The 12,582-nt window shown below is 43.2% G+C and overlaps 1 protein-coding gene across 3 annotated transcripts in view; it reads right to left on the minus strand.

Annotated features, from left to right (window-relative positions):
- mcu (mitochondrial calcium uniporter) overlaps positions 1 to 12,582 on the minus strand; it is a 59,885-nt gene that overhangs the window by 8,624 nt on the left and 38,679 nt on the right. For all 3 annotated transcript variants that reach the window (XM_076891799.1, XM_004556072.5, XM_004556071.5), the window contains one exon: positions 477 to 540. In XM_076891799.1, coding sequence (XP_076747914.1) covers positions 477 to 540 — 64 coding nt within the window. The remainder of the gene's footprint in view (positions 1 to 476; positions 541 to 12,582) is intronic.

The raw sequence follows: 12,582 nt of genomic DNA on the forward strand, positions 1-12,582 counted from the left end.
ACTTTGAAACGTTGCCCCGAGTGCCCCCCTCTGCCGCACACGTTCCCTTTGTCCTCGTTTATCCTGTCATCGCAGGAGCATTGTTAAAAGCGCAAAGACCCCGTGTCTATCTTTACTACAATCCTACAGCTATTAAGGCACGCTTTTAAATGAATTCAGCCTGTTCTGCAGTGCTGCTCCCTTTCTCTTCCACCCTCTGTTCACACTCTCCATCACTCCCGCCTCTCACACAGACAAGCAGATGCTACCCCGAGACTGATTCCACATTAATGACTTCTGCCTGTTAACTCCAAATGAGCCTCTACTCTCCGATTGATGCAGAATTTCTCGCATTGTTGTTTGGGGTTTTCTCCTTCGTTTGAGAAAAAAAAAAAAAAAAAAGGAAGGGAAACCTCTCATACAGCTACGAGTGCTGCATCTGGATTTTTGCTGGTGAGAGTGTCAAGTTAACGATGCAGTAGGAAGGGAATACTTACCCTCTGGAGCTGCAGAGGAACACAACAGTCTCTGGCCGTGCCATGAGGGGGCGCCCCTCCAAACCTGCAGATAGGAGGAGAAAGTGGACCAAACTCATTACTTTTTGCCTTTTCACTGTTTGTTCTCACCTGGCATGCTTCTTTCACCCAGCCACAGCTGCTGCTGCTGTAGATCAGCGTGCAGCACCCAGCAATATGAAACTGCCCTAATCAATGCCACTTACTTCTCTAATTGTTTATTTCCGAGAGTGTTGTGTTACACAACAGGGACCGCTTTCCCATTTTCAAGAAATGCTCCCATTTGCAGACAAGAGCCACGCCCGAGTAGGACGAATTAACCGATTTAACTGCGGCTTTCTTGTCACAAAAATACTTCTGAGTGTTCATATGTTTCAAATTACTGGCGGGACATCATCCAGCCCAGGGCAAATGGCAGGCGGGCTGCTCTTCTCATTCTTAAAAAACAAAAACAACAAAACAAATGAACAGATGAAGATGAGACATCAGGAAAAAACAAAACCAAAAAAAAACACCTCTGGGGACTCATAACTTCTGGATAAACCAATTGTGACTGTACCACAAAAATGCTCAGTTTTCTGCACTGTCCCTGACATCTGGGGCCCAGATCTGTGCAACTTTTAGGGTTGCATATAATTGTATACAATGTGTACAAGTATACAATGTACTGATGCGCTTAATCTGTGTACAACCGTTGTAACATCAGATCTACGATACACCCACACTCTCTGACCCTTACTGATCCAAACCACAACAGCAGAGCTTCAAAGCTCTCTCAACTGCACTGATAGTCACAGAGTGAAAAGATATCTCACAGGAGACGTGTATCTGTGCATCTGTGCATCTGTGTGCGTATACTTTCACTGCAAACAGATCCTTTCTAATTCTGTACAGCCGAGATAAACATGCTCCATTTACCAACATCATTTTTAATCCTGGACAAAAGCAAGACGGCAGCAAAAAGAAGTCAACGGTCCGGATAATAAAGCCTGATTTTATTATTAGTCAGCAACACAATTATCCCAGGTCTGTCTGCAATAAGGCTTTCCCACAGATTCTTTAAGTATTTACAAAGCTTTACACTGTTGTTCATGTTTGACACAGACGGCCTGTGTCAAAAGGTTTCCTGTGACTGACAGAAAATAAACTCGTATATAAAAATAATTCTGTGAGCAGTTGGGCCTCTTCAAAGGAAGCTGGCTGTAATCCGACCACCAAACTGAGACACAGAAACTCAAACCCAGGCTTGCTGTCAATCAGTGACTGCGACTGCCAATCAATCAAATGCACAGAATGATGTTGATCTGGATAAAGGATGGAGAAGGTGTGAGAGTAAATGCCAGCACTGCAGCACCTCCTCTCTCTCTCTCTCTGTGTGTGTGTGTGTGTGTGTGTGTGTGTGTGTCCCCTAAATGAGAATACCAATTGCCAAGCACCAAGTAGAGCCCAAACAGTGATTAGGTTTCTGATCAGATGACATGCTGAGAAAGGGCTTTTGGCTGGAATAACTGCACAGTCTGCAGAGAGCACTCCAGCACTGCTTTGCTCATTCATTAACTTCAGCTATTCGAAAGCCAGGAAGATTTCACGGAGATACCCACAACAGCGTCATCACCAGCCCACGCACCCGCTGGCACAAAGCGCCATCACAAACATATGCAAATATGGCACGGGCACACGTGCACGTCGATCTGTGGAGTGACATGTATGCGTGGATATACCTCTGTGTGCTTGCAGGTGGCCGTGTGTGTGTGTGTGTGTGTGTGTGTGTGTGTGTGTGTGTGTGTGTGTCCAACCCGTCTGTTCACCAGCCTGTTTGTCAGCGGTAGTTGCAGTTGCAGCGACTGAGCAAAGCTCCCGCGCCTCCACTCCCCTCGGCACGCAGCCACTGAAACGCTGCCTGCAATATTTAACAGCGTAGCAGCAGTCAACAGCACAGCAACCTTGGAATCAATGTCACAAAGGGAAAGGGGGAGAGACAAAGAAAAACGGGCTGAGGAGATGGGCAGACGGGCCACGAGAGAGGGGGAAAGAGGTGTGGAGAGACGGGGAGAATGAACGTGAGGATAAATGGAGGGGTGGCGGGGGAGCGATGGAGATAAATGGAGTCTGGAGTAAAAACGTGCGAGTCACAAGCGCGCTTGCGTTTCTGACCATGTGCTGCATACACTGTACCCTGCAGCAGACAGTCCCTCCCCACCCGAAACGTGACTGTGGAGTGTGTATGTTTGGCAGGGATGGCGGTAAGAAAGAGAAGGAAGACGAGGGAGGGAGGGAGACGGAAAGAGAAAAGCTATGAGTGAGAGGAGCACGAGAGGGGAGGGATGGGGGGAGTACTGCTGATCACTGCAGTAAAGGAATCCCTCGTCTAGAAAGGGGGGTTGCCCCTCGAATTCACCCTCCCTCCCTAACCGCCTCCATCTCTGTCCGACTCACACAGAATCGTGATGTGCAGGTTCTGATCTCCTTCAACTCTCATCAGCACCGTGCTCTATAACCACTGCTGCTTTTTACCACAGTCCATATGTGCACGTCTACATTTTGAGTGTACTAAATTCACAGCAAGCAAACAGAGACCCAGAAGATTACATAATAAATTCCTGTAGAAGATTAAAAAAAATGTTGATAACAGGAAACAGCTGTGTCTTTCCCAGCTCTCGTATTACACAGCAACAGTGAAGAGGCATGAAACCGATCTGCAGCGAAGATAAATCATCCTCACAGAGAACAACTTCACATACAAGCGCCAGGCTTCAGGATGGAGGAGGGCGGGTGCACGGGTTACTACATCCATCGCTGCTACATCGACATCATCCCTCCGCTATGTTAGTTGTGTTTAATTCCAGCAGCATAATGATGCTCTTGTTTTTAGTTCAGGTCAGGTGATGCATTTGGAGAAATTTGCAAGATTTATTAGCTTCCTCCTCCTCTGGCGCAGCTATACAAATTCATAAGCTGCTAGCAGAGCTGCTCTGAGGGTGGGTTCACACTACTCACTGATGGTTTTGTTCATGCCAGGGGGAAAAAAAATTAAGAAACAGGGCTATTTTTAGTTTGATATAAAGAAATCTGGTTATGCTACATTTGGTAACCGACTACTGTGTACACAGCGTGCTACTTCTGTGGCAGTACTCGACATTTTTACCCACAGCCCCATCAGATGAACTCAGCTACTTCAACCCCGGTTGGAAAACCACAGCAGTAGCTTAGATGTGTGGGCAGCACTTCTTTTGTTTAAGCATTGCTATTGCAACTGAATCTAAACCCAAGATGACACTGCATTTTAAAAACCTCTTCATCCTTGCAAACACATCATTTTAACTCCAGACACACCGCGGGGAAATCACCGGCTCCCGAGCACGGCTGCAAAGTGTGCCTGTGTGAGCCTGCATGCAAATGTGTTACAGACACCGGCGCTGAGGAATAATGTTGGTGACATAATTCCCATTTCACGGTGCCCTTCTGGAGGAGTGGAAACCTCTGCCATTTATCTGCACAATGACTGCATCCATCTATGTGGTAATGTGCTGTCCTGGGTCGTGGCTACAGAGCAGATAACGTGGGCACATTCGTAGCACCCATGTTGATTCAGTATAAAGAATAGATTCATCCTGGGCTTCATTGAGCATACACACTGAAATGATCTTTTGTTTTGTTTTTTAATTTCATGCCTGCATATCAGACATGTTTAAATCCTTATTTATGTCCATTTCTACCAGTACAGAATCAGAACACACAGATCAATTTTGCAGTAATCATTCTATCATTCTGATAGACGAGAAGATCTGATTCCCGAGAAGCTGAAGTTTGTAGGAGGTCACTGCACAGTGCTGTGCAAGAGTCTTACGCCACTCCTTATTTCTTTATATTCTGTTAGGAAAACGGGAAAAAGATGCCAGGATTCACTGAAATGTGTAAGCATACAAGCTTGAAACTCTTACAAGCTTGAAAGTCAGCATTTGGTATGACCACCCTTACTTTTCAGCAGTCTGCACTCTCTTAGCAAAGCTTGCTTGTAATTTCTTTAAGTAGTCGTCATTAATAGTTCTCCAGGCTTCCTGGAGTACATTCAAAGGTCTTCTTTGGACTTTGGTTTCCTTTTGTTTCATTCCTTGGTGATGATGATCTAACACTGCTTAAAAAATGTTGAAGTCTAGGATCTGGACAGGCCAATCCAGGACCGACTGTCTTCCACCGATTGTGTTTTTCTTGGCAGTGTGTTCGGTATATCGTTCCTCACAGTTTCCCTTAAGAATGGCTTCTTAAAAACCGCTCTTCCAAACAGTGATCAGTGACCATTTCTGATGAGGCTTTGGTGAGCAGTAGATGGATCGATTGAAGGGCCAGATGCATCTCTCAGGCCCTGTGTCAGGTCTTTGCTGGATTTTTATTCTATTGCTTAAATAAAGGACTTTGGGTTCATGTGCTGTAGACAGTTTTTAAGCCTGTCACTTCATTTGTCCTCCACTTGTCCAGTTTCCCCAAAATGTTTAACATCCTTAGATATGCCAAGTTTTCAGCTAATAGTTCTTCAGAAATCATTTTGCTGGTGCAAAAATATTATTTAATTCCCGTCAAACTATGCCATTTTTTGGCAGATTTGCTAAAGAAATTGAAAAAAAAAGTTATTTGATGGAGTTAGAAAGAAAAATAAAGATGGTCAGGTACAAGAACTGAATTAAAAATGAGTGCAAAAACAAAAAATAAAACATGTTGTCCAAAGAAAAAGTTTGAATACCTTCAGAACTATTGTTCAAGAACACTGACAGGAAAGTCTGGCTCCTTGGAAGTAAAATATCAAGAAATGAAGGGTGGCTCAAGACTTTTGCACTATTGTTTGCTAAATGTGCACATTGCACATTGAAGAGACAGGACAGGGCACGCAGGGGGTTGGCAGTGAACGCATCGTGTCTAAGAGGTGCACCCGAAATGTTCAACACTTAAAACAGGGACGAATGTGCCACCAGTTTGCAATATATCACAAACAAAAAGCAGCGTCACCCATACTGATTCAGCCTTACAGGGCCGCTCCCAGGTGGAATCCCAGAGAAGGCAAATGAGGTTTACGAGGTATTAAATTGAAAATCCACCACTTCTACCACCTTATCACCTGCTAGAAGGAATGTCTGTGCACAACGATCGCCGTTAAGATTTCCGAGTCTTTCCTGAACCTCGTGTTTCTGGTTTTATTACTCTTTTATAGCATATTAAGAGACTGCTGACTGGAACAGCTGAAAACCCTTTCTTCCGCTCAATCCCAGGAATGTGAAGAATGCCTTATATTCTCAAACAAGTAATTAAATATCGACAATTATGTAAAAGGACAATTTTTCTATGAATTTCTATATTCACTGTTTAGATAAAAGCATTTTTAGTCAAAACAAACAAAATGAAGCCATTTAAAGTGATAAAATAAAGCATTTTTCCACACAATGAGCCATAAAGTTAAACTTAAGGTGAACTGACATGAATGAGTCTTTAATTTAACAACTCATTAATTACGGAGTGTCTACTAACGAGAATGTCTTTTGCAGAGCCCAGAGGCATCGTTAACGTAGCAAATCCAGAAAAATCCTCATCAGTTTATTATCAAATTATTGATTTATTCTTGAAGTGAACAACAGTAAATAGGACAGAAAAAAAAAGCCATCTCATGCTACGTCTACTTTCTATATTCTGCCTTAAGGGCAAGATCTCGTCAGCTCGGCCCCTTGAAGCCCAGATTTCTCCACTTTGAGCCTAACAAGTTGAAAAGCACAGCTGTGCCCCTTCCAAGGCTCTCACAAATCACTGTAGGCACACAAGCGAATCGTCCCACCCCTCAAAAATACACCTCGATAAGGTGGCCACTCAGCAATTGCTACAGAAGAAAGCGGATTTGAGAACAGTGTGACAGCAATCACCGTCATTTTTTCCAGCCTCAGCACAGACGAGCTTATGCAACAAAGGAAAACGCTGCCTTTTCTCTCGGCAGTGTTCCTCGCCCGGTGAAAGCCATTAACAGATATGAAATCGGCAGTCGCATTCTTGAACGCCTCGATATTAAGTAATCGCGACTCGCACGCCGACAGGGAAACCGTGTCAGAGCAGAGTGTGCCCCACAAAAGCCCGTGCCGATCAGATCCCTGCACTGCAATGCAGCGTAGTGAAAGCAACCCTCCCCTGATTAGGATATCCAAACACCAAACCCCTCCAAGATAGTTACAGCAAGACATAAATAATTCCGGCTTAATTGCTCATTCCATTTCAATAAACTGCCTTAAAGGACTTGAACATGCTTTGGATAATTAATTCCAGCTCATAGCCCGCTTAATCCACGAGATAACATCTCAGAAGTGAATGAATCAGACTGTTGACGTGCGGGCCCAGTTTGACCGTCATACCCCTATCACCCCCCACCCATCCTCCCCTCCCTGAGACCAACAACACTAGAACCTGATGCATTATTAAACAGCAGTGCAGGCTTTCACGCCTCTACTTGGAAGACAACAGCTTTCGGTTATTGTGCTCCACAGCGCTGCTCCTCAAAGGATTCGATCCCGACGAGAAGGACCGGCACTGTTCTTGGGCTCACATTTGAGAGTATGCAGAAATTAGTGCTTGCACACACATTCATGTGCGTGTGGTCAGCGCGACGGCACACCGAGACCCTCTTTGATGGTTCATGCACCAGATGGCACTAGCTGCTTGTGTCAGTGTTTTAATTTTAGTCACGCAATACTTTTCCTCTCAATATGCCATTTCAGACTAGTAGGTGGAACTTTTTTCTTTGTTGTTTTTATCTTTTTTATCTCGCCCCTCCAGCTTTATTTTTCTTCTCTTAGAAATAATTGAGAGTATGAAAATCCAGTTTTGCCTACACACAGTTTACACACTGGCCCTGATCTCACCGGTGACCTTAACAGCATCGATTAAACCTCAAGAGTGTGAAAAGGTGGAGGTCTGTAGCTCCTTCACGTTACACGTACCACACGCTCCGATCGATGCCGCTGAGTAAGCAATGCTCAGTTCTTATTATCTTCCCAAATTTCCTCCTCCAATCACCAGCGGCGTTGGGAGTATTTTTCTTATCCGTACACACTTTCCACCGTTATAGGACCCCTCTGCGAGCAGAGCTACACTTTGCACTGGCATTACCCAGTTTCTAGGCGCATTAATTATAGATGGGTAAAACAGTTGTTTTGAATTGAGAAATAAAGTAGCTCCCATTTGCTCTCTCCAAGACTGCACAATGCTCCTCTGTGGCTACCACACTAATTGTTCCTACGGCTGCTGCTTTGGGCACAGAAGAAACTGCGACATCGTCCCCAAGTTTGTGCCATAGCCTATCTACTAAATAGTCTGTCATAAAGGACGACTTTATGGAATATGTGGAACTTTTATCATATTTTTTTGTATTATATCATATCTAAGCATTCATTAGTTTCCAAAGTGTTCAAATAGCAAAGCTGACACAAAGGGGGGGGGGGGGGGGGGGGGGGGGGGGGGCTCAATCTGTGGATGAGCTAAGAATACCACAGCATTTATCAAACCTTCAAATTCATAAAACTTCAATCAGGGGTTCCAGATTAGAGCCCAAATGTTAGACTGTCTTTACAGAGTGACAGAGATGAAACCTACTCTCTAAGAAAAGAAAAGGTTCTGGATGCCCATGCATCGAGGAAGGGATGCGAAAAGATTTTTCCGTATAATAAAAGCACATTTAAATACATTTACAATCACCTAAAATCGCCCTTGTTTTCAATTAACTACCAATTTGCCACAGACTATTTAACCCTACAGCAGCGCTGTCTGACACCAAACAAAAAAAAGATGGCAACAGATTTTTCTGGCACGTACTTCCAAGGTGGAGAAGACAAAGATCTGATGATGTAAAGACTCCAGCATCACTTAAAGTATTAGGGAACTTAGTAAAGCTGATTCCAAAAAAAAAAGCCAAAAATCCCAACGTGTCATCACAGGATCTGCAGGTAACGCGTGGATTTGTTGATCAGTGATCAGAAAGGGATTGTGCAATTTGATCTCCAAACAAACAGAGTAAGAGTGCCTTTTGCCAATGAGCAGGCAGGAACACGCAAAGCCTTTATTCATCTCTGTACAGACAAATCAAAGACAGAGATGTAACAGCAGAAATGTGTGGTGCAGTGAAGTCGAGTGTTTTTATTTTGGAGCTGCTCCCATGTCCCTGTCTCAGTGACTGAGCAGCTTGCAGTAAATGACTTCACTACGAATCTGCATCAGTCTTGAAGTTGAGCGTAAGGCAGATGTTTTAAAAGGACAATGATCTGATCAAATGACCACACTATAGCTAATGAAGGATGAAATGGAGGCTTATGTTATGGCTCATATTTGGCGAGTTTAAAATGGGCAGTACATGCAAAGAAACTGTAAAACACCTTGAAACAACTGAAGGAAATCTAGATGAGAGAGTGTTTAAAATTTGCAGTAGGGCAACGTCAAAGAGACGAGTGCAAAATACTTTTCACAGTATGTTTTAAAGTGTTTGCGTGTCCACATGTGCCAAAAGGCAGTTTCCATGGGATGCACTTTTATGTGACTGTAAATGGTCCAATAAGGAGGCACAGACACAATTTTCTGTGGCTAAAACATTCCCCTCTAGGTTTCAGAGTTCATGATCACATATATCAAAACCCACACTGAATAATATATCATGTTCAGAGCACGCATTAGTACTAGGTCACCACCAATTTATCTCTCATCACTGATGCTTAGAGGCACAAGATGCTCCACTTTACCCTTCTGCTGTTTTATCTTTTGCCTGGCTTCCAAAATCTGACCGTCAAGTTCGGTTTCCGCTAACGGTGAAATACGCAAACTTTCTACCTTGAGACTCATAATACCCGTAAACATGTTTACTTGGTTGAACATTAAGGTCATAAAGCTTTATATTCCAGGTTGTTACGCCTTTCTGAACATCTTGCACACACACAGTAACAGTACTGTTTTTCAGACTAAATGAAAGAGTTACAATAATGCTGTAAGGGATTGTCCAGCAGTTAAGTGAATGTAGTGAGCTACACCATGGCCTACAGCTTGAGATCATTTTTGGCCTATATTTACATTAGCCAAACGTCCTGTTCGCATTGTACCCATTGATGTATTATTCAAACAGGAAGTTTGGATCACTTTGATCCTGCAGAAAATTAAGAGCAGCATTTTCTTTCCATGATATCAAAGTGTATTTAGGGACATTTATTCACAATGGAGTCCTGATAGTTAATTCTTTGGAGTTATAACTGAATCTAAAAATACATGACACTTCTGCAAAAGAAATTTTGACAGGCATAAAGGCAACATCTTATTATCCTCCAAGACATAGGTGACATATAGACAGCTGCAGCACTAGTCGCTGACCATTGATTCGCATAGCACCACTATTGTAGGCTTTCTATTGTTAATACATGTAAAATATCAGACCATGACATTCACTATCTGTATCTTTGTCTTATGTCTCTTTCTCCCAACTGTCCTGTGCACTCGAGTAGGTGCCTAACTAATCATTAGATTTATCAGAAATGAAAATAACTGTTGGTAACTGTCCTTGGGGAGGATTCAAATGTACAGGTGGCCTTGAAGATGCATGAGGGTATGTCTGAGACGGGCATGGGTATCTTTGCTGGTGCGATTGTCATAACAACAACCTTTCACTTACAGGGGAAGCTAACCAGGCTAACCTAAGCTAGCTTTCTTTTCCCATATTTACATTAGCCAAACGTCCTGTTTGCATTGCATTGCGTTGTGAGACGTCTCACAACATGCTGGACTGCACACGCAACCGTCTCGTTTTGTCAGGACTGGTGCTCAAAAAGTCCTCGACTTTAAACGTAAGCAGCAGATCACAGCAACACGTTCAAAGTGAATGAGCAGCACAGCTCGGCACAAAAGCAGAAAATGTTGAACCGTGAAACACGTAGGCGCGGTTCTTCCTCCCTAAATCTAAGCTGATCCATACTCCTGTTATATGAATGCTTTTTAGCAGCATCCATCCTCAACTCCAAAGATGTGAGTATTTAAAAGGGTAAAGGAAATGCAACGCTTTCATCAAGCTTTTCAGTTGAGGGACTAATTAAAAACGTCAGCTGAGACAAAACATGAAGTAAAGTTCAACAATGAAAATGTCAAATTTAAATTTCCAAGGCAGCCAGGTGGCTATTAATCCTGACTGGGTGCATTGGGGAGTTTCTGGTCTTTCTTCTCAGAGAAATTTGCATCATTGTTTGATTAATAGGGCAGACCAGTGAGCTAGCCTGCTCACACTGAAACCATCCACCTGGCCAGAATGCAGGGTCCAAAGATGAAAGAGGAGGGTAATTATAGAATTTACAGGATATACCACAACAAATTATATAATTTATCTCCCGTTATATAAACAATGCAGTTTCTTTCTTCATTTGGTGACCCATTGAAGGATTTGCAACACATTATTAGAGAGGCGCGATTACCATAAATGGTTAAGAAACAACTAGAGCTGTGCCTGTTTCACCAATATTTCCTGGGTTTAGAGTAGGGCTGCCACAAACGATTATTTTGATAGTCGACTAGTGACAGATTATTTTTGCGATTAGTCGACTAATCAGATCTTGCATTCATTGGATGTACAACGTACAGCTTATTGCAACAGCGTGCATCTGCTCTTATATAACTATCATTAGCTTACAGCTTTAAGTGTTTAAGGTATGTGCTAACTAAAAATAAAGACAAGATGATGATGATGACAAGATGTTTATTAAATTTTAATGACATTTGCAGATTGTTTCGGTGGAGTTTAATAATCTCAGCCGTCTGCTCCTTGCCATCTAAAATATAACGGGACACCAGAGTATATTCTCGAGCATCTCACACTTCTGATGATCAGCTGTCTGCTTTATTCAGCTGTGTAAAAACTATAACTTTAATCTCAGCCAAACCGATTTACTCAGGAACAAATAAAATACTGAAAAAAGCCAAACAATAACATTTTTAAGTTGTCTAAGTGACTTATATATATATATGTTTAACCTGAGGCAGTGGGTTTGAAAACGATTTGCCGGGAATCCGATGTTCTCAGCGGCTCTAGTGAGCCTTGCCCCCGGCTAGCCAACGAGCTAGTGGGTAACAGACGTCTCCGAAAACGTCAGAGCGCTTTTTGAAAATATGTGGTGTCTTGATAAACTGAGCAGATATTTGAGCTTTACACAGCTACATTCTCGCCTGAAAATATGTTAACCGTTTATTTTGGGACCCAGAAAGATAATAGGAGTAATATTAAAACTAACTAGCTGCCGCCATTGTTGGAAACTGAGCTGGGCTGCGCTATGAATTCTGGGACACAGCTTCTTCTTCTTCGGGGTTTAACGGCAGCTGGCATCCTTGTACATGCAGTGCTGCCATCTTCTGTTTCAGCCCGTTATTACACTCTTAAATCCTACTACTTATTCCTGCGTCTTTTGGGATCTTACAAAGCTTCAAACAACGCGTCAACTATTAAATTAGTCGTCGACGATTTTGATAGTCGACGTAATCGTGACTAGTCGACTAATCGTGGCAGCCGTAGTTTAGAGTTGACCTGAGAGTCCTGTGACTCTGCTCTCTGCGATCATGCAAGGTCACACTGAGGGCAGCGGCCGGTCTGTCACAGACCAATGTGAACTCCTCCTCAAGCAGCATCAGTTATTTATGGAGCCGAGCCTGGGAATGCTTCTTTTCAGGAACTTTGACAGGCTCTCCCCTCTGTGACTGTGCCCATGCCTTGAATATGACTTAGATGCCAAAAGATTAAAGTTCACCCGGCAAAAACAGGGTTCTCTAAAAATGCCAAGAATATCAATACTTGGTCTTAGTCATCTCACTGTTCAGCTAGTACTGTTAACCATCTTGTATTATCAGGGGAATAGTCCACAAAAGTCTGGACAACAGAATTCACAGAAATATTTTTGCTTCTTGGATCGGTCAGCAAGTCTGCCTGAGGTTTTATTTAGCCGTGGTCCGCGTGGACATATTGCATGCACATAAGCCAGCGAACTGAGCTCACGAATGCCAATCAGACACAGATTGGAGGAGACACTTCTGAAGGAGCTGCGGCACAGAA

Source organism: Maylandia zebra, linkage group LG13 (assembly GCF_041146795.1).
Source record: "Maylandia zebra isolate NMK-2024a linkage group LG13, Mzebra_GT3a, whole genome shotgun sequence".
Lineage (NCBI taxonomy): Eukaryota > Metazoa > Chordata > Actinopteri > Cichliformes > Cichlidae > Maylandia > Maylandia zebra.